The following is a 21,568-nucleotide window of genomic DNA, read 5'->3' as shown; positions in this document are numbered from 1 at the left end:
CCATCCTTGGGCTGCTGGCTTCACCTGGGGATGAAGTGACTCGGCCTTGCAGAAAGCCTCTGGCAGGGGAGGTGGCCCTGGGCAAGTGGTGGCATCTCCTGGTGTCAGCTGTGGTGACGGTGACTGAAACCATGGCCTGTCCCCTGTGTGCCCTCACATCCTGCACGCTTTGCATCCTCTCTGTGCCATCATCCCATAGCAGTTCCTGTCCCACAGTGGCATGTCCCCCTCCTCTGCCCCTGTTTCTTTGGGTCCTCATGTCCCTGACTGTGCCACCAAGCCCTCTTGTGCGGGCTGCCCAGTGCTGGGACTGGGATGTGGCAGCAGGAGCTGTGCCAGACACTGTTGCTGCCTTGTTTGCTTCAGTGCCAATTCATTAATATCAAAAAGCTAATTAGGATTCCACAGCCCTTCCCACCCAGCCCTCTCCTTTGGAGGCTGGAGGATACTTGTCTGCAGGATTTTGCTGCAGCCCTGTGTTAAAAGGACTCAGTTCTGGTCTGTCCCATCGTGGTGGTTTGCGTCCCTCTCTCTGCTCCTAGCTAATCCACGTGGCTAAAGCCCCTCAGAGCCTGGCAAATGGGAAGTGATATTTGCCAATAATCCCTCTGCTCTCCTGGGCAGGCTTCTCATATTACAGGTTTATTAAAAAAAACAAAACCCAGGCAGTAATAACTGTGGCCCCAGGGAGAGCCCAAGCACAGATTGTTCCTGGTCAAACCCCACCTAACAGGAGAGCCCAGGCAGAGGCAGCACAGGCCCAGCCTGATCTCATGGAGCATCTCTAGGCAGAGCCCAGCCCCTCTTGCAACCAGAGAAGGAGTGAGCCACAATCCTCTTTCTCCCTGGGGAATGAGCAGGATTCCCATGAGTCACAGAGTAAATCCAATTTCTCCCCTCAAAGGCTGTGGGATAAACCCTGCTATTGCTCACCAGGGCTCCCCATTCCGGTGCCAGCACCCCCTGGCCTTGGCATCTTCCCTGCTGCTGGGCTGGGCAGGAGCAGCTCCTGCACTGGCATCTTGCAGGGACAGGACAGAGCCAGCACCACCTGCCTGGCACCTGCTAGGACAAACACACACACTACTGCTGGCTTTTTTGCTTTGCAAGGCTTTTGAGAAAACTTGCCCAGAATTAGGGATGCTGTTTCTTCCAGGACAGGGTAGTGATGTTGCTCCATCCTTTTGAAAAGTCTTGCCTCCTTGAGGATGGGTTTGTTCCGTGGGAAATTCAAACCACTAAATATGTGGCTTTTTTGTTTATTTTGGTTTTTTTCCTGCAAAAAATACCAATTTCCCTGCAAGGAGTCTCACTGCAGCTCGAAACATTTCATTGCATGGACTGGGGGTTTCCTTCTGGTTTTAAGTCAACATTTCCCCTCAAAATGTCACTCAGGGAAAGCTGCTTTTTTTTACAGCAAAAGTCTGTGATGACATTTTAAGTGGAGAAGAAAATTGCTGCTTCGTTTCAAAATGTCAACTTTGAGTGGGGTGGGCTTAGAGTATTTTTTTTTTTTTTCATTCCAGCGTTTCCCAGAGGAAAAGCAAAATGGTTTTGTTAGACTCGAGTAACCGTTGCCCCCCCATCATCCCCAAAATAAATCAGTTTGTTTTTCTTTTAACCTGTTTGCATTTTTGTAGCAGGGAAACTTTTGCCAAGAGAAGTTGTGCTCCGGTGGGATGCTGCCTTGGGAAGGGACAACCCTGCTGCATCCAAACCTGAGCCCTCTATGGCAAATTCTCTGCCAGCAAACTCCAGTGAGGAGCTGTGGGAGAGACTCACTCCATTGCTGCCGGCTGGCCCTGGTTGCTGTGGGAAGGATAAATGGCACATCCAGGTTTTGAAGCTCTCCTCTTCCCGTGCTTTCCCTCTGCTTTGTGCTCCTGGTTTTATTTCATACAGCTCTCCTCGAAAATCGCTTGTTCTAGATTAGGCTAGAGACTGGAGTTATCTTCCTTTTATTTATTAGGGTAATTATACCTAATGATTCACATGCTTGGGGAGAGTAATTGCTCCCAAATACAGCGCTGGCGGTGTTCTTACCCAGCCGGGGTGCAGTGATTCACAAACACATCTTTTCCTACAATTCATCAGCTGATGATCCCGTAATTGCTGACTTGGTTTGGAGGCAGTTAAGGAGCGATCGAGGAGCCAGCGCTGCCATCACCGTGTCCGGTTGTGAGTGTCTCCTCCCTGCCATCCTAATGCCCGGCACCGTTCGCTTCCTGTGTGGGTTTTGCTGGGGATTTTGGTCGGGTCAAGCCCCTCGAGCTGTGGTATTTGTGCTTTAAAAAGAGTCACCGTGCCTAATCTGGCAAATTCCGTGGCACAGCCTGGCCAAGGGAGAGCCGGGGCTGTCTCCCCTCATCCTGCCAAAACGTGGCAGTGATGTGGTTTGACCCTTGCCTCTTCACAGCTCTTGGAGCAGATGGGTGAGAGCCTAGGAAATACTGATGTGGAAAGCCAAACCCTCCAGGTTTTGCACTGAACAAAGCTTCTGTGTGGATGGATTCCCCCTTCCTTGGGGGTCTGGCAGCCCCCTGCCTGCACTGCCCTGGGAGGGGACATGTGGAGACCCTTGCGTCAGGACTCCTGCCCATCCACCCTTCAGCGTGGGTAAGGACCTTCCACGAGGGATGATATGCAGAGTTCACCCTTCTGCATAGCTCCAGCCCCTGGAGAAACCCGGACTCTGGAGGTGGAGGAAGGCTTCGGGGAGTGTTTTGAAGAGTGTTGATGTTCCCAGTGCTACCCTGTGGCATGGAAAGGCACCCTGAGGCTTGAAATTCCTCCTGCTGGCTTAAGGGGAGCCCAGGGTGATGGCTCTGGGGTGGCTCAGGCCCTGGAGCTGCTTAAGACAACACCGTGGTGCTCAGCTGGTGGCTGCACTGTCTTGGGCCAGCAAAAAGAGTTTTTTGGTGCTGTGTGGCAACCCAAGAGGGTATTGCTACTTTGTTGGGGGGGTTTTGTTGTTTTGGTTTTTTTTTTGGGGGGGGGGGGGGATTTGTTTGTTTGTTTTCTGGTTGGTTGGTTGGTTCCGGTTTGGGTTTTTTTAGCTAGAAGCAGCTCTTCCCTTCTCAGTTTGTGTCTGGGCTGCACTGCATGAGCCTGCACCCACCACCGTTCCCTGCTGCCCCAGGCACTGCTCCAGGTTTCCCATCCCGCGGATGCCAGAATCGCTGCCGGGATGTGAGCAGAAATGCAGGAGGAGAGGAGGTGGCACAAACAGCCCTTTTTGCTGGCCACCACTTGGCTTCATCCCCAGCTCTGCTTGGGTGGGCTCCCAGCGGAGCCTGCCCTGGTTGACCCCCACCCCAGAACACGGGGTTGTGCCAGTGTTGCTCCATGAGCACTCACTGGAGGAGCAGCTCCCTGGTTTCCTTCCACCCACATCCACCTCCTTAGTGGAGGATCCACACTTGTTCACGCCAGTGCCTGGCCCCCTGTCAAGAGCTCCTGCAGGCAGCCAGGAGCTGCTCCTAATGGGCTGCCAGGGGATTTGGGCTCTGACAGCTGGGTGCTGACAGCTCCCCGCAACCGCTCGCTCCAGCTGCCGGGCCCTCCTCTCCCTGTTCATGGGGAGAAGGATGCTCTGACCTCCACAGGGAGGAGGCTGGCTCCTTTTCCTCCCTTCACCAGGTGTCTGTGATGGTGCTGGAGGGCTGTGGTACCCATTGCCTTGGTGGGGCTGGTAAAGCCTTGAAGGATGATGGTGGTACAAGCAGAGTGTTCCCAGGCTGGAGGAGCTCCTGCAGGGTGATGCTCCAGGATGGGGATTGTGAGAGGGGAGGAGGTCTGGGTGTAGCACAGAGCAAGTCTTGTCACAGCTCCCAGCAGGGAGTTGGGATGGGAGGCCCTTGTAAGCTGGGAGAGCTGGGAGCAAGCGCTGACATCTCCTGGGGCTCCTCTCCAGCAGCTCTGGGGCCTCCCAAGCTTTCTCCTGGCTGACACATCACCTCTCTTTTCTGCTTGATACAGGCCTTCTGTGTCTCCCCACAGACCCCGTACAGGGGCTGGGGGGAATCCTGGGGGTTCCCTGAGGTCCGGCTCCAGCCCAGCGGGGGCCGTGGCAGCCACTGCAGAGGGACTGTCCCGTCGTCCTCCAGCACAGAGCATCTCGCAGCCTGCCGTCTTGTATGGCTTTTTATTCCTATGTGATTATACATCCCACTTCATATAGGGATTGAAGCCGTGCAATACGCCGGGGTCCTACGGCGGAGAGCAGCCCCTGTGCCACGGGAGCCGGCCTCGGAGGAGCCACCAGAGCTGTTCCTTGGGGTGCTGGAGGAGGATTGCTGGCCTCAGCCTGGACTCCGTCCTGCATCCCAGGCTCCCCAGCCCTCTTGGGATGCAGGTGAGGGGTGCCAAGCTGCTTTGGGGTGAGGCCAGCACAAGCCCACTCCTTGCATTGCACACCCTTGAAAGAGTGAGCCTGGTTCTGCACCACATCTGCTGTGGAGAGCCGTGGTGACTGCGCTGGTGGGCTCAACCCTGGGGAATCTGCTGCTTTGGTTTTGTCCCTGACTATCCTGGGAGATGGGCAACAGCTTCTAGGTGCAGGCACTGCCAGCAGCACAGGGGAGGAGGAAGAGGAAGAAGAGGAAAAAGATGCTGAGGAATGGCCACGACAGCAAGGGCTGCCCCAGGCACAATGCTCTTCAAGGTTTCTCAAGAGGCCTCAGCTGCTCTTTCAAGGTTTGTGTTATATCTGTCACATTGGCAAAAATAGTGAAAACCGTGGCTTGTGGAGGAGATGAAAGGCAGCCCCTTCCAATGCCTCCATAAAGAAGGGCCCCATTAACACCTAGTGAATTATTGGCCATTAATCAGCCTCCGTGCAAAATAAAACCATCCACATTTATCATTATTGGATCCTTAATGAAGTGATAATGGGAATGCTGGGGAGCTGTGATATTAATGTCTTCTAAGAGGCAAGAGCAGAGCCAAGGGTGGCAGCCAAGATTTTTAATTTACTGCCAAAAGCTCGTGCTGTTAATAACGCTGTTACTTCTCCTGGCTGTTAGCACTGTTTGGCTACGAGCTGCCCACTTAGGAGAGCAAATCAACCCTGAACACATCCAGACTTTGTTCACCCACTCCCCACCCAGCATCTGGGCATGTTTTTACCACCCACTGTCCCAGTGTCCCCTGCCCATGTGTAGGGATATGGCCAGGGAGCTGCTGGCCATCTTCACCCAACTGCCTCCTTCCTGAAGTCTGGCTGGTGTAGAAAGTTTTGCTTTTCTGATAAAAAGGGAAGGGACTGGGAGTGTCAAGCCTGAGTGGCTCTTATTGTCCTCACTCTCTCTGTGACTTTCCTCCTTAGGCACAAGCACCCCAGAGCCAGGGCGGCACGGAGCTGGTCCCAGCAGAGCCCACACACTGGGGTTGCTTGGTGTGACCACAGCCACGCTCTGGTTTCTTCATTTGCATGGCTTTACTCCCACGAGGCCAATATCCCATCCAGGACGGCACAGACAAGCTGCAAAGCCCTGCTCAGCAGTGGTGACTCACTCGAGTGAGATGGGAAACTCATTGCTCCTGCCAGCCCAGATGCAAATTGTTACCAGGCAGGTAAGGATGCTCTCGTGTCTTAACATTTGTGTTATCCCACAAGTCCTCCTAAACCTGACCAGTGTGCCCCAAATGTATGTTGGCTCATGTGTGGGGCCTTTTGCCCTCTTGTGAAGGGACCGCAGGTCAGAGGGAGCTGGATTTGGGCTGGAGCAATAGCAGACAATTCCCTGCTGAGTGCTATCCAGAGGAATAAGATGATGCTTTGTCTGTGAGGGCTGCACACACTCCAACGCTCCTTTTGTCCCTAGGCAGAAGCTGCCCAAGGTCCACCCAAACAGCCCTTCAGAAATGGAGCTTTGAGTTATTCAGGTAGAAGCATCAGAGAAGTATTTTTGTAGCCTGGGTGTTCTTGCTGAACCTTCCCCTGGCCTGTTATCTCCTCATTAGGAAAGAAAGGACAAGAACAAAATCCATGTATGGCAGCCAAGCAAAGGTAGATGGGAAATGTACTTCAAATAGATCCATCCTTTCAACAAACCTTTTATTAGACTTCTCCCCAACACACACTCTTTAATTGTTATGAAAAGCCACCATTCAGGAAGCAAGGACAATGCTCAGGCTACCTGAGGTAGGCATTTCCCAGGAGAAGCCAGCCAGCACTAGCCCAAGGTCCTCTGAACTTGACTGGGAGGCAGCACAAGCAGCAACTCCAAGGACCAGGGTGGTGCTCAGCAATGTGGCAGAGCGGTGGCCGGGGGTTATGGTGGGCCCGTGGCAGTGTGCCCAGGCTGGCACTGCTGAAGTGACCCTTCTGCCAGGCACCCCAGCCCGAAACCGGAGTCACTCTGCATTCTGCTGGAGCAGAATAGTCCAGGGAGCATTCCCCACGTTGTGGAGCCAGCTTTAGGCAGTTATCCTGGCTGCAGCCAGACTTTTGGCTGTATCGCTGCCCGTGTTAGTGCCCCTGTGGAGCTGCCCTGCTGGGCATGGAGCAGGCGACCTGCCAACGACCTCCGGAGAAAAACACACGGCACAAAGCAGCTCCTCCTGCACAACCACCCCCCGACATTACAGAGGCACAGCGAGCTCTATAACTCTTGGCAGATTTTCCCCAGCAGATCTCGGAGCTGTTTGCCAGTGTGAGCAAGTTCAGGCATGTTACAGAAGACCTTCAGACTCTGAGGACAAATGAGATGCGGGGATGTGTTTAAACCACCGGGCAAGACTGGGGTTTTGAAATTCCCAGGGTTGTGCCTTACTCTGAGCCTGGGCTGTCGCCCAGACAGTCCAGCTGCCAGCCTGGCATCGACACCAGGCCCCATGATGGTCCTGCTGATATCCCTACTTGTTAGATATTGGCTTCAAAACCAAAATAGGAGGTTTTGCATCTTCCTCAAAACCCCACCCTCTGATCCACCTTGAAGTGGGGCGCAGAGCAACTGTTCAGTGAGACACCACAACTCAGGGTGGTGGCACAATGGTGTATTTATGTCATGAGATGAGATCAGCCACACGGAGTAGGTCGGTCTGTCTGGAAAGAGTCTGAGTCAAGCGTGTCCTATTACATTAGAGCTGGATTTTCAAAGGAGCTCAGCTCCCACTTAGGCTCTGTAACAAACAGATGGATATTCAAAAGGAGTCAGACGTGCTGGGTCATACTGGCTGCTGAGCTGAAGTCCTTTGAATATCCAGCCAAACCGTCAGTGTGCCTGTTGCTGCAGGCAAAGCCCTCCTGAAATCCAGCCTCACTGTGAGATCCATGTCCTGGGAAACCAAGCTCATCTCTGCTCTCCCACATATCACACTGCAGTAGGTGACAAAAACGTGATAACCACTGTGTCCTCGTGCATGTGGGGGGAGCAGCTCCCTGTCAGAGCACAGCTCTGGCAGATTTGCCCTTTGATCAGCTCAGCAGCATGGGTCAGGAGAGCTGAGCATGAAGGTTTCCTTGCCTTTTGTTCTGTGGAATTAGCAGTTAATCAGAATGACAGTGACTTCTGCCTTAGTGCAGAGGAAAGGTCAGTGGCTCAGGCTGGATGCACGACAGTTTTCTAGACAGCTGGAAAACAACACCATGAAAGCTCATAGCATACATGCTGCTGGCACGGAGGCTTTCCCAACAGGGACCAGCAGGGAAGATGTTCCTGTGGAGGGAAGGAAGCTGGAGGAGGACTCCACTCGGCTGGCTTGTCACTGCCCTTCATTCGTCCCCATCCTTACACTGCACAGTGAAGGTATGTCATCCTCTTTGTCACTGTGCACTGCTTGTGTCACCCAGCCAGTATCAAGAACTTCTCTCTGCCAATGTGCTTCTTAGCCACAGTCCTAGGTGTGCATCCTGCTGGGCTTGGGGTCTCTGTCACTTCAGTACCCTGGTGTGGGAAGAGCTGTAGGGCACTGTTCTGGCATGTGGGGCAGGTGCTGGAGTCCCCTTCCCACCACATTCCCCCAGCACCTCCATGCCTCAGGTGAGCAGGCCTTGCTGTTATTGCTTTTACATCCTTCAGTCACTGTAATTTGCTCTAGTGAACCCCTAAAACCCCACTGCTGAGCTGCTCTTGAGCTGGGAGCACTGGAAGTACAACAGTGCATCAAGGGCTCTCCCTGGTAACCATGCCACAGCCTCAACTTCCCCACACTCTTAAATTAACTATAGTTGAAGCAGTCACAAGTCTTAAATCCAGTCTCCTTGTCTGTAATGTGACCTCTTACCTTCCTCTGATCCCTCCAATTATAAGTGCTTGTTTTTGCTGTGGACATCCACTCGTGTCTAATTAGTGGATTGTTTCTGTCAAGGACAGTAGCAGCCTCGACAGTGAGCCCTAATTTAAGTAGTTTGCATTTGTCTGCAGCATTGGTGCGTTCATATACTCCTGCTCCTAATTAACTGCATCTGGATATCTGCAGAGGGAGCTCTCATGATCTCTCCATGGCTCTAATTAAAATGGCCTGGATGTCCATGACATTGGTGCCTGTCAAGCCTGTCACCAGGAGGTGATGCCCACCTTGGAAGTGGCTGAAGAACGTGTAGGAGTCGTTGTTCCTGAGAAAGGCCTCCACATCCAAGCCCTCCTGAAGCGCCTCAGCCACCAGCCCTGGGCTGCAGAAGGCTCCTGCTGCCTCCGTTGGCCCGTCCTGCCCGTCTGTTCCCCCGCTGAGGAAGAGGATCTCACACCTCCCTTGGGGGCTGCTGGCTCCTGTGCAGGCCTGAGCCCTGTGCAGCCCCAGCGCCACACGCAGGGCCAGCTCCTGGTTTCTCCCTCCCTTGCCGGTTCCTTGGAGCTGGACTGTGGTTTCTCCACCAGCCAGGATGCAGACTGGTCTGTCAGGCCCTAATCCTCGCAGGGCCTGTAGAAACTCATCAAGCTCCAAACCTGGGATCTGTAGCTCTGCTGCCAGCTGCAGGAGATTCCCCCTCAGCTCGTCACTCAGGGGCCCGTCTCCGAGGCCGGCGAAGCCCAGGCAGACCAGCTGGATCAGCTGGCAGTACAGCGTGGCAACACGGCCGACTTCCCCATGGACTGCTGCACTCAGGACCAGAGCTGCATAGCCCAGGCCCTCGGCCTGGTGTTTGGCCTCTTCCAAAGCCAGTGTGTTTGACCCAAGGATGATGTTGGAAACGTGGGAGTAGTTTTCTGGAGCAGTGGGCTTGGTGGGAGAGCTGGAGAGGACCGTTTCCACTGACTTGGGCAGGTTGTGCAGCAGGTTGTATTTGGTGAGTATCTGAAGGCAGTCTTGGACACTGTGGGAGCTGGCAGCAGTGGGCCCACTTGCTATGATGTCCAGGGGGTCACCTATCACGTCAGACAGGATGAGACTCACCACCTGTGGAAAGAAATGCCCACAGATTATTGCAGGAGGCAAAGACAGGTGACCACACAAGAGCCCTGGCATAAGCACTGATCTGAGTGCCACCCCCACATCAAAGCCGATGGAAACAGGGTAGGTTTGTGACTATTTTTATTTTATGGACCTGTGAGTGTCACTTTGCCCTTCTCAAACCCACAGATTTGCAGTCCCCTTTGAAGTTGGACCATCATGTTGGAAGATGTAGCCTGTGACACTGCACTTGTCAGGCCCAACCCAGTGTGGATTCGGCAATGGCACACGCTGAGAACAGCCCCCAGGGGAGCCAAGGGTCAGAGTCAGCCTTGAAAGTGCTGTGCTGAAGCACCAACACTTGGAAGTGCCTGCTGGGTGTGGGCTGTGGTCTGCAGAGAGTGGCGTGATGGGATGGCTGATGTTTCCCAAGTCTGAATTCCCACTCTTCCATCTCTGTCTCCCTGAGAGTTTCGGTCCTTAGTGAAACCTCAGCCAGAGGGCCCCAAAACAGTGTGCAGAGTTCACTCAGTATAGAGAAAAACCTTGCAAGTTGATTAAACCTCTATTTTGAGGGTAGATGGGTGATCTCTGGGCAAGCAGGGGCTTTCCCTTGGTTACCCGTGCAGGATGTGCCAGCTGGGCCAGCCCTCCACCCTTCAGCACGGACAGAGTCTTCCGGACAATGTTCAGCTCCTGTATGGCAGCTCCTCGGGAAGCCAACAGCTTTGTGAGTTTCTCCTTCTCTTCAAGGAGCATGGGAGGGATGGGAGCAGGCAGTAGGGCTGATCCACCCCCTAGGATGCAGAAGAGATGGTAAGGATGTCAGGATAGAAGGAAAAGGAGGACAAAGGAGAGCAAGGCTTGAACCTTTTCTCTTCCCTCACCAGTGTCTGGAGGGAAGGCAGAGGTGATTGGGGACCTAAGCTAACATCTCTGGAGAATTCAGTCATCTTCACCAATGGGTTTTATTTACTGCTGTCCTGCACTCTCTGCAGTCAGCTACACTTCACCCAGGCAGTGTGAGCCTGGCTGGATGGGGGCACCACAAGCCTGCAGTGTTGTGGGGATGACAGAAAAGCGACAGCAACTACCCTCACCTCTGCACTGGGCTACAAGTGGGTCCTCACACTGATATTCAATGACTGCCTGGGTGGGTGAGCAGGGAGCACGGCCTCCACAGCTCACACTGCAGTCAGTGCTGGGCACATGGGGACACTGCCTGCTTTGGTGGCTCCATTTATTCAGGATAGTGTGTAAAAACACTGGCTAGGGATGCAGCAAGATTGGAAAGTGCTGAACCGCACTCATCTAGGCCTGGGAGGAAAGAAAAGGGGGGCAGTAATGCAAAGGACAAAGCACACCCAGAGTCCAGGGTGATAGCTTCACTGATGGGAATTCTGTCTGATACAAGCAGGCATTGGAAATGTGGAAAAAAAGGCAAGGTTCTAATGGAAAAGTGGAATGGATGGAAAACACAGAGGAGAAAAGAGCAAGGTCTGTGCAGAGAGTGAACACGCACAGAAGTACAGCTGAAAGCTACTGTCAAAATGCAAAGGCTGCTCAGAGGTTTGAGACAAATCAGCATCAATAAAACATGATGAGCAAGAAAAACAAATGCAAATGCTTGCGTTTCAGTCAATAGCCAGGGATCTAGCTGAGAGGCAGGAGCAGTTGGGGACCGGCTGCTGTGTGGGAGTGCACATGCATAGGGAGTCACAGCCACGGGGAGATCCTGTACCAGCTCCCTGAAGGGCTGAGGAGTCTCTTGGAGATCCCTGTAGCCAAAAGACAGGAGGAAGCTCAGGGGAATCCCCAGAAAGCATAGCTAGCTTCCAATCACTTGGGTGTTTGCCTAATGGCACTGCTCTCTCTGTACTGGATCAGGCTTCAGCATCCACAGAGGAATAAACACTGAGCAGAGAAGACCAAGGCAGTTCTGCAGAGCTGCTCTCAGCCCCTGCATGCTTTTGCCCTGTCACACCCACTGAGCTCAGGATGAGGTGATGTCACTGCATCCCTCTGATGCACCTTCTTACACAGCCCTGGATCTGGGGACAGCCTGGGGGCCAGCAGCCAGGCCCTGGGGGTGTGCAGGGCTGCTCCTGCAAGGCAGGCAGCTTACTGTGTGGTACCTGGAGGCCTCATTTCCATTGGCTGGGAAGGAGCCAAGCCCTGGGAAAGGTCAGTCCCAAATTTCAGCTTTCAGACGCACACTCCTGCACAAATTCAGAGCATGCAAGTCCACCAAGTGCTTGCTTCTCCAAGTCTGCATCCCCAAATGTAAGGAGGGGGCAGGAAGAAAGTGCCTCCTTGCCAAGAGGTGAGAACAGCTGCCAGGCTGGGCCCAGAGGTGCCACTTCACTGTGGTGGCACAATGGCAGGACCCAGCCTGTGCAGCTCAGCCTCTTTCCAGTGCTGGGAGGCGTGTCCACTGCAGCAGCAGGAAGCCCTGTGCTGTCTCTTGCTGCATCCCTGGAGAAAGGATGGCAGAAGAGGGAGGAAAAATCAGAGGTGCAAGCGTCCATGCTGAAGGGGCTGGCACAGCACAGTGCTCCCTTGCTGCACGGCTGTGGGTGGGCAGGCAGCTGGGGGCCCTCAGCAGATCCCATTCTCTGGGATCCCCACTCTACCTGAGATGAGCACAAGGAGCAGGTCATCTGCAGTCAGACCCTCAGCCAGCTCCTGGATGGCAGCTGCTCCCTTCAGAGCCTCTGTGTCTGGGAGGTTGTTCTTGGCGCCTTCAATGACCTGGATTTTGCTGTGTGGCTTCAGCAGCATCTCCCTGGTGAGGTAAGAGAGGCAATCACACCACGGATCTGTGCACCCACACAGGCAGCCAGGCTGTCACCTGCGGGTGCCTGGTGTACCAGTGGCATACAGTGAGTGACCAGGACAGGGAGATGGCCTTTGCTGAGTGTTCCCCATAGCTGGAGAGGCAGCACTACCAGCACGAGAGGTGGGCTGTGTCACTGGTGTCACTGGGACGTGATGGTGGTTGAAGATGAGAGCGGTGGGGTTGACAGGGTGGGCAACAGCACAAGGACAGCTGGAAAGGACTTAAGGTGTTCTCAGAAACATCCCACAGAGGACAAATCCAGCAGCCTACACCCCTCCTTCCTGCTCCCCAGAATTGTCCAGAAACAGTCCTTACTGCATTCCTGCTCGCTGCAGGCTCTCCTGGATCCCTAGCGGCACATTGATGATGCCCCGAGTGAGGTGGTCTCCCAGGATCTCTTCTGCTGCTGCGGCCATCCCCAGCACAGCTTTTCCAAAACCCACCAGGTACAGATCCCTCTTCACTGGAAAGGCCTGGCCCTTCACCAGCAGCTGAGGGCACCCATCTCCCTGGAGCTTCAGAGCCCTCTTCAGCATGGGAGCCGGGCGGACGGTGCCCACGGCGCCACGGAACAGGGACAGCGCGTGCTCGCGGAGAGACATGGTACACAGGCTGGCAGGGCTGAGCCACTCTGCCTTGTGGGGTGGGCTTGTGCACTCTCTGCCAGCACTGGCAAGGCCTCAAGGGCTGGGACAGCCAGCAGCCTCCAACCTGCAAGGGAGAGTGAACATTTTTGCTAGTAGAAGAGACAGGGCTGTCACAGAAAGAACAGAGAGGTCAAAACATGAACCATGGAACTCTAGCTCCTGTTTCCCCTAGATTAAGGTGCCATATGAGCAGCATTTTCTAACTTTTCCCCAGGCAGGATGAAGGGAAGGACAGTGTCACATTCAAACTACCTGTCAGCTTGTGATTCCCCTGCAATCTCATCACCTCCTGCAGGGAAGGCGAGCTCTGCCAGCCAGCTTCTCCATCACTGTAGCTTTGCCACTGGCAAGCCATCATTTCTATTTGCTTAGCATTTGACACCTTTCCAAACTGTGGAAGCTGCTCTCTGTCCCGGAGAGAGCAGGGCATCTGGGTGGAACAGCTTTTCACTACATTAACTCCCTTCCTCAATGCTAGCCAAATGCTGATCTCATCCTCTGGCTGTGCATTGCCCCATGTGTCCCTGCAGCATCAGACATGGACTGAGGAGAAACAACAGCCTTGCTGGCTGCCTCATCCCTCGCTGCTGGTGGCCACAGAGAGACCAGTAATGAGGTTTCCTCACCAAACAGCAAATTAACACCAGGCTTCATTTACCTTTCTCTTCTAGTCCTCATTATCCATTAAAATCAGATTTAGAGCCCAAATAAGACTACATATCCAAGTGAAGTTGCCAGCCGTGTCTGTGAAAGCCCATTTGAGCTGTTCTCCACAGAGCATTAGCATTATATGCAACAGATCTGTGCATGGACCAAAAGATCTCAGCTGCTCAAGGGCAGATACTTGTCTTGACAGAGGAAAGGCAGCCCCTGCCAGCAAACACACATTCATTCCCTCCCAGCATTTCTCCTTCCTTCTGTTAACTGGCAGCAAGTTCACTGCTGGTTTCTGAGGATCAAAGATCCTTGTGATCTGCATCTCTCCTGCTCATGGCATTTAAGGAAGGATGCCAGGAGGCTGAAGCAGTCCAAGTGACACACTTGATCACAGACCCATTGAAATGACCTGAGAGAGTTAATCCTCTCTCTAGTAAGCGGATGTGTTTTGTCCAAGGGCTTCTTTTAGGAGAGCTCAGGAGTCCAGAGGTCTATTTGTCCTGACACTCCCATAGCATTGCAAGGTGTTAATCATTAAGCTGGACAAGCTTTTCAACAGCTCCTCTGAGTCTAAATCTGCCTTATTTTGCTGCAGGGACCCAAAGGATCTACAGAAAAACCCCTTACACAAGCACCTTCTAAGGCACTGAAACTTGGGCACATTCTGAAATCTTTGGACAAGGGACTTGTAGGTAAGGCCATATGGAGAATCAAAGGTTTGTCAGAGAAAGAACCCCAAGAATCACTGAAGTGGGAAAAGACCCTTAAGAACAAGGCTAACAGTAAACGATTTAATGCTTAGGAGAACAGATTTTAAAGGCAAAAGCCAAGGCAGATTAATTACCTATCTGTACTCCCTTTAGGTGCTGGTCAGAAAGACTGGCTTTTCAACCACGAGGAGCTAGGAGAACAAAAGACAGGGTGCCCCGACCACTTTGTTACCAGACTCTTAAACTTCACGGCAGCTGATGCTGCCAGCGGTTTAAACCACTGACCCCACTTCAGTGAGGGCCAGGGTAACTGTGCTGACCACAGTGAAGTCAGCTGTGCACCTCTCAGGCACCAAGATAAGCATCTCTGCTCCCAGCAGGTGTCTGATTCACCTGGCAGCACAGTGCAATCGGAGGAAGGTGCTACAAAGCAGAGGTGCATCACACCCCAGGTCACCTCGTCTGAGCTTCCATACAGGGTTTGCAGGAATGGCTGCAGAAAAAAGCTTAAATGGAGCCTGGGGAGTTTAAGAAAAAAAAGCCCCAAAGTTTTTAACAGGCTTTGTCTCTGCCTTGATGTTTCTGTGCATGGCTGACCCTGAAGCCCGGGGGAATTGAGCACAACCAGACCTGCAACCGTGGCTCCTGTCACACGTGCCCTCCTGGCAGCCCCGTTCAGCTCCAGCTCCAGACACGACACAGCAGACGTGAGTTCTTTAAAAGCAATCCTCTCCTACTGGAGCTGGAAAAACTAAATGCCAGCGTAATTCATCTGGCACTTGTGTACATACTGCTAATGCTTACTCTGGAAAGCATTTCAGTACAATAGCAGGCATGTAATCTGTTTTCTGCACTCTGAACTCAGATTATATTTTAACCATCGAGGCCTGATCCAGAGTCTGTGCAAGTCAGCAAGTGCCTTTCCATTGCTTCTCGGGATTTTTGGGTCCACTGCCTGGCACTGATCTGAGAGCACAGGTATAAAGGCAGAGTAAACAGAGTGTAAAACCCCCTTGCAATCAGAGGTTATCCAACTTTATACCAATGCAACAGAGAGCTGAATTTGGCACAGATCCATGTGCTTTGGATGTCTCAGTGTGTGACTCTGCTCCTTGTCAGCTCTGATTAGACACACAGGCTCACTGGAGGCTCCCCTTGGAATGGGGGTGCTGCTAATGATACCACAAATCTGTTTTTATGTAATTTATTTATACAGTCTCAGGCACTGGGTACTAAATGTCATCAGGGAACAGCTATAAATCAGTGCTATGAAATCCACTGTAGATATCAGCAAAAAATAAAACTCCCACTCATTTTACTAAGGCTTTAAAAACAAGATCGAGAGAACTGAATATCACCCCAAAACACAGGCAGTTGTGGAAAGAAAAATAACCCAAATGGCAGCTCTCAGGCTCCCCCCCCCCAGATGGTGGGTTTAGAAGTGGTGTAATTGCCTGTTAGCTGCTACATATTGCATGAGGGGAAATTACACCCTCACATCCCTGCATTTTCCTCTTCCCACTGCTGGCTGGGAGGAATCTGGGCTGGGAGAAGGGGCTGATGATGTGACTCATATTGCTTCGCGCACTAATCTTAGTTTCCCAGTTTCTCAGGAAAATCACCTAGGGATGAATGAGCCCTCTTCTATACGGATATAAGGTGACATGCTATAGGCAGGAGTGGGGTTCAGGTTTCACACCTTCCCTTTGTCCCTGGTTGGTATAATTTGGAGTTGGGATATAGACAGTCTTTTCAAAAGTTTTCTGTAAGTTCGCAGTAAGCTTAGGATGAAAATGATGCTAAGAATTGCCTGTTCCAAAGAGAGCTGGAGGATTGTAAGGGGTTTAGATTAATCCCCTTTAAATGAAAACTTCCTCAGCTTTCATTGATGAATAATCTACGCACTTATTATAATCTACGCACACCATTATAAGCCCTTTCTTCAGAGGGCTCCTCCTAAGCCTGTAGAAATTTCCACTGTTAGCTCTCACACCAAAAAGCAGCAAACTCCCAGCTTCTCATTTTCACCTTCTCTGGGAAAGAGGGAGGGAAAGGAGCTGGACTGTGATAAAATACAGGCAAAATGCTCGTTTGCATTACCTTTCATTAACTTTTTAATTAAAGCAATTCTGTAGGCAAGGAGCCAAAGTCAGAGGGAGACAGAAACAATCCAGCAGTAGGGGCAGAAATGTGGTAAAGCTGCCAAGTAAATTGGATAGTGGCAAGAGACCAAAAGCATGGACATAGCAGGGCAGAGTCTGAGCCATAAACTTGGAGTCACACTGGGGAGGAAAACAGTGAACAAATGAGCTGGCCGCGCCCATGCAGTGAGAAAAATGAGCTAGCACCTCACTCCATGGCAGGTACTTGAAAGCCAGAAAAATACTCCTTTCTAGGGGCCAGTCTGCCATCACTGGGCAGAGCTGAGCTATTCCAGGTGCTGTGGTTGGAGGTTTGCTCAAGGATTTGCATCTTGGGCTTGTGGCTTTTTTTGAAGTCGGGGCAATAGAGCTTGTTGCAGGCCAACCCAACCACATGCACATCCTGAGCTTTTCAGGTGTTGTGAGATCAGAGGATGCTGTGCCAGAATGTCTGGTTTAACTGAGAACTTCAGGGATCTAAGTTACTTTAGCTTCAATGCCATCAGGATGCCTCTGGATTTCCTCCAGGACTGGTGGCTGGCCCACCTTGTACAGGGTCAACTTCAAAATCCCTGAGGGGCTAGGAAAATATTTGAGATGGCACTGGATCAAACCCCAATTGTTCGAGGATAATTTTGAGCTCAAGCTCTAAAAGACAGATTACAGTAGTAAACTCCCAGACACAGCAAGTTTTAGCAGTGTCTCTTGCTCCTCGTTTTTCTTGCTGCACGACTTTTTTCTGGCCTCTCGGCATGTAAATTACTGACAGACTCACCAAGGCTCCCTGCTTCCATTTCTCCTGCATCACCAGGGGAATTTACCTATCAAGTACAACGGAGTGGAGATTTTACTGCCTTAAACTCCCCCGTTCCCACTTACTGACACATCTTCGCTATCATTTGATATATCAACTTTAATTTGCCTGGTGAGCCCTGCTCAAACCCAAGCTTGCTGCTCCACACGGTCCCAAAAGCATTACAAGAAAATTTTCCAGGAGATGCACTGAACCCAGGAGGGAAACAAACCAGTGAAGTCTTGTTCCAAGTGACTATTCTGGGAGGATTAGAGGGGGGATTTTTCAAGACTAATCTCTTTAAATGAAAATTTCAGAATTTGATTAATTTTTTAATCTGCACATGGATTTGCATAAAATTACTGCACCGCCTCATTCGCGTTTGGTAAAAGAGAAAACGTCTGCAGCAAGGATGGGCAGCTATGAAGTGGGTGTGCAGGGACAGGGTGAAAGGCCCTTTGCCCCCACTCACTGCAGTGCTCCTGCATCCATAAGTGGGAAAGAGGATAAGGGTGGACAGCAGCAGTATGATGAGAGCAGAGGGTTTGCCAGGCAGGTACAGGAGAAAGTAGGATGGAGCCTGGATACCTTTGTTTTAAGAATATGCTGAGCTCTGGGAAACCCAGGAGTCCTAGTTTCCAATACATGGCTTTCTCTATGTTGCTTGGAAAAGAAATATGTTGCTCTCATGACTGATTTACTCACCAGGAAAGTATCAACAGGGTCCCTTTGCCTTTGATGGGAAGTGTGGCTTAAGGCCAAACACAGGGAAGATAAGTGTTCTGTTCAGCATTTTATATATACAGATCAGTATCATTAGCAAAAAAAAAAAATTAACTGGATTTGACATATGCATCTTACTAGTTTTTCTAGGTCACACTCCCTTCACTCCCTATATACCTTTTGGAAATGATTTTCCCATGCACTGGGGATTGCAAGGAAGAAAAATGTTTCACTAAAAATTCTTCTGTAGCTCAACACAGAACACCACTACCCTGAAGCCAAGCCCATGCCAAGTCTACTTCCTTTCATGCTGTAATTTCTCAAACTCCCTATTCTGAGACAACTTGCCATCAAAGATGAGAGTCATTTAAAATACAGGGAAGGATCACAGTATTCTAGAGAAGATGAAAAGCTGCGAGCCTTGAGGACTGGAATAGTAGAAAGGGGTTGAAATTCAGTGCTGCGAAATACAAGGTCATGGTCTTTGGGATTAATAGCAGAAAATTATGAGCTCCTCAGTTGGAAATAACATAAGAGGAGAAAGAGCCAGGAATCTTAATCAGTCACAGGATGACAATTACATCTGCCCTCTGGGCTGAGACAAGAGGCTGTGGGGAATGTGGAAAGCAGCAGATGTGAACTGCCTGGACTTTGCTGAGGTTTTTGACATCATTCCTGTGAGCACACTGGCGGGTGGGCTGGGCAATCACAGCCAGCCCCGCTGGAAACCAGCCTGACCACTGGGCTCAGAGGGCAGAAAGCAGTGGCTCGGGGTCCAGCTGACATCTGGTAATCAACAGGGACTCTGCTGGGGTTCGTGTCACCCCACAGCTTCATTAGTGACCCGGAGAGTAGCACAGAGCGCTTAATTTGGGGGAGCTGCTGATGGAGGCACCTTCCAGAGGAACCGTGATAAACTCAAGGTCAGGGCCCACAGAAACCTCAGGACACTCCGTAGGGAGAAGTGTGAACTTTTGCTGCTGAGCAAGCACAAGTTCCTGTATTGTGCAGGTTCCAGTGGTATCTAATACAGAAATGCATAGGTAGAATAACTGCATTTGATCGATATTACTCAAGCAGCAATTAAACATTTTTTCCATTAACTAATTTTGCAGGGGCATTATCCATAATTCCTACTTAATATGACATTTTTCTAGGAGATTCAATTATCCTGCCAGCTAAATTCCAGCTTGGTATAAACTGACAAACTAGGTTCCAACGATTAGGAAGAAAGGCAGAAGAATAAAAAGGAAGTGACAAAATATCAAATCAACAACCCACGGTGTTATACAACTCTAAAACTTAGCTAAGTATTGTAGGTGTTTTGAAGTAAATTGTCTTATGATGTTATTGGTGAGTCACCTCCCGGGCCTGCAGGAGATAATCCAGGCTTTGATCTTGCAATTTAGAGTGTGCAGGAGGCACGACATTCCGAGCTTTTCTAAAACCTCTCACCACACAAAAACCAGTTTTGGGTTTTGAACTGGCCTAACAAAGGGGCAGCTGACCCCGAGACCCTCAGGAGTAATGAGGGTGTGTTTTGAGTATCCCTGGACTCTGGTGTGAAAGTTTGACTTTGTTTCAAAGCAAAAAAAGAAACTCATTCTGAGGAGCCAGTCCCACCACAGCGTGAAAAGATGAGTTGTGTGAGATCTCTAAACATGCAACGGGGAGCTCCAGCAGGCAAACAGCAAGGGCAAGGAATCTGAGAAAAGTAGTATTTAACTAAATCAGACATGCACACAAAATAATTCAGCCTGTTTGAATGACGTGCAGAGCTTTAACAGGACTTGCCGAGGTTTGACCACAGGAGGGCAACAGGATCCAAACGCAAAATCAAACTCTATGCTGGACACTGTGAAAGGAAATGCAATTAACATTCAGGAAGGCATCTACGGTTTATTATTTTTCTTTTAATTCTGAGTTTCTGGATGACCAAAATGACAAGAAGATCTGCTGGTGTTGTAAATGTAAAATAGCAGAAAACTTTGCGGGGTGAGATTCTCACAGCAACTCTTATACTCCAAGAACAGCTTTTTAAGGTAAGAAATACACAAAAACTTGCACACTGAGCGTGTCATCAGGATTCGTGATAGAAAAAAGCAGTTCCAAGGTGTGTGTACTGGAGCAGCAGCCTGAAAAGCCACAGTGTGCTTCTCAAAGGCTTAAATGTGTGCTGCCCACCTCTACCTGAGAGCTTATGTGGTGTAGGAACACGGTGCTATAGCTGTGATGTTCCTGTAGTACTGCCAACAAGCTTTTAGAGGAATAAAAAAATACTGGGAAATAAAAATGTGCAACAGCTGGACTGAAAGGAGGAGGGGAAGGGTGATAAAGTGTTCACAGTGTATTTTCAAAGGAGGGGGAGCTCCCTGGCTGCCCTGGGCTGTCCAGAGGCTGTTCCTGCCAGGCTCTGCCGAGAGGCTGGCACAGCATGTGTGCCCCATAAATGATTTCACAGAACCACAGAATCAACTGTCTTGGAAAAGAACCCTGAGACATCAAGTCCAACCTACAACCCAACACCACAGTGTCAACCAGACCATGGCACCGAGTGCCACAGCCAGCCTTTCCTTGAAGACCTCCAGGGACAGTGACTCCACCATCTCCCTGGGCAGCCCATTCCAATGTCTAAGCCCCCTTTCTGTAAAGAAATTCCTCCTGATGTCCAACCTAAACCTCTCCTGGCACAGCTTGAGGCTGTGTCCTCTCATCCTGGGAGGCCAACCCCCACCCAGCTACAACCTCCTGTTGGGGAGTTGTAGAGAGCGAAAAGGTCACCCCTGAGCCTCCTTTTCTCCAGGGTAAATACCCCCAGCTCTCTCAGCCACTCCTCACGTCACTTGTGCTCCAAACCCTTCCCCAGCTCTGTTGCCCTTCTTTGGACCTGCTCCAGTATTTCAATCTCCTTCCTGAATTGAGAGGCCCAGAACTGGACACAGCACTAAAGTGTGGCCTCACCAGTGCCCAGTACAGTGAGACAACCACTGCCCTGGTCCTGCTGGCCACACTATTGCTGATACAGGCCAGATGCCACTGGCCTTCTTGGCCACTTGGGCACGTCTGGGTTCATGTTCAGCCGGCTGCATTTCTCTCTAGTTTCCACTGGAAACTCCGAAAACCGCCTTAAATCGACACAATACGGGGAATATCCCGCGTGAGGTGAGGCTGTCCCAGGGCTCCCGCGGCCCCTCACGGCCCAGAGCAACGCGAGGCCGCCCGCCCAGCCCGGCACCGGAAGTGACGCGCTCCCGCCGCGCGAAGCCATTCCCGCTCTACGGGATGACGTCATGCCCTCAACCCTCCCCCTCCCCCGACCCCACAATAGGCACGGACGGGCGGGCGGGTACTGAACTGGCAATGAACCCCGGCCCCGCCACAGCCGCCCAGCCCTGCCCTGCCCTGCGCCGCCCCTTCCCACCTCGGGCCCCGGAAGCGGCGGGAATGGTGACAGACGCTGACAGCCACGGCGGGCCAGGAGAGCGCAGGCCTTTCTGCCATTCCTGCCACACTCAATATGGCCGCTGGGTACGGGACACCCCGCCCTCCCCGTCCCAGCAGCCCATGCGCACGCTCCCCCCTCCCCACACAACACCCCGTTCCCAGGGTGCCCGCGCGGCGCCGCCGGAGCCGCAAGATGGCGGGCACAATGAGGGGGAGCCGCCTCTCCGCGGCCTGACCGCGCCGAGCCCGCCGCGCCCGCCGCCCTCCGCCACCCCCCA

The 21,568-nt window shown here is 51.8% G+C and overlaps 1 protein-coding gene and 1 long non-coding RNA gene across 4 annotated transcripts; one reads left to right on the top strand and one right to left on the bottom strand.

The window, feature by feature from the left end:
- Positions 1-4,207: 4,207 nt before the first annotated feature.
- On the top strand, positions 4,208-7,726 carry LOC109143365. Its single transcript, XR_002043488.2, has 3 exons — positions 4,208-4,695; positions 5,327-5,574; positions 7,641-7,726. It is a non-coding gene; the product is annotated as an uncharacterized LOC109143365 (long non-coding RNA).
- Positions 6,040-21,350, bottom strand: GLYCTK (glycerate kinase). 3 transcript variants are annotated; one of them, XM_039559216.1, is made up of 5 exons: positions 21,268-21,350; positions 12,491-12,886; positions 11,970-12,121; positions 9,958-10,133; positions 6,040-9,342 (listed from the first exon to the last, which is right to left on the bottom strand). In XM_039559216.1, the coding sequence occupies exons 2-5, from the start codon at positions 12,775-12,777 to the stop codon at positions 8,434-8,436; spliced, it is 1,524 nt and encodes a 507-aa protein (XP_039415150.1). In that variant the 5' UTR covers positions 12,778-12,886; positions 21,268-21,350; the 3' UTR covers positions 6,040-8,433. The 3 variants fall into 3 exon arrangements, with proteins under 3 accessions (XP_039415150.1, XP_019136041.1, XP_019136042.1); XM_019280496.3 differs by lacking the exon at positions 21,268-21,350 and adding an exon at positions 14,820-16,817; XM_019280497.3 differs by lacking the exon at positions 21,268-21,350 and adding an exon at positions 14,324-14,788.
- Between the last annotated feature and the right edge of the window lie 218 nt (positions 21,351-21,568).

Source organism: Corvus cornix, chromosome 12 (assembly GCF_000738735.6).
Source record: "Corvus cornix cornix isolate S_Up_H32 chromosome 12, ASM73873v5, whole genome shotgun sequence".
Lineage (NCBI taxonomy): Eukaryota > Metazoa > Chordata > Aves > Passeriformes > Corvidae > Corvus > Corvus cornix.
Note: the sequence above shows the minus strand (reverse complement) of the source record. Positions and strands in the feature narration are given on the sequence as shown.

Excerpts from the sequence above, each read along its gene's own strand:
- GLYCTK (XM_039559216.1), bottom strand. The coding sequence starts at position 12,777 with ATGTCTCTCCGCGAGCACGCGCTGTCCCTGTTCCGTGGCGCCGTGGGC. Across the intron at positions 12,122-12,490 it reads CTGCAGCGAGCAGGAATGCA|GGAGATGCTGCTGAAGCCAC; the intron begins GTAAGGACTGTT and ends TTACCTCACCAG. Across the intron at positions 9,343-9,957 it reads AGCTGGCACATCCTGCACGG|GTGGTGAGTCTCATCCTGTC; the intron begins GTAACCAAGGGA and ends TTCTTTCCACAG.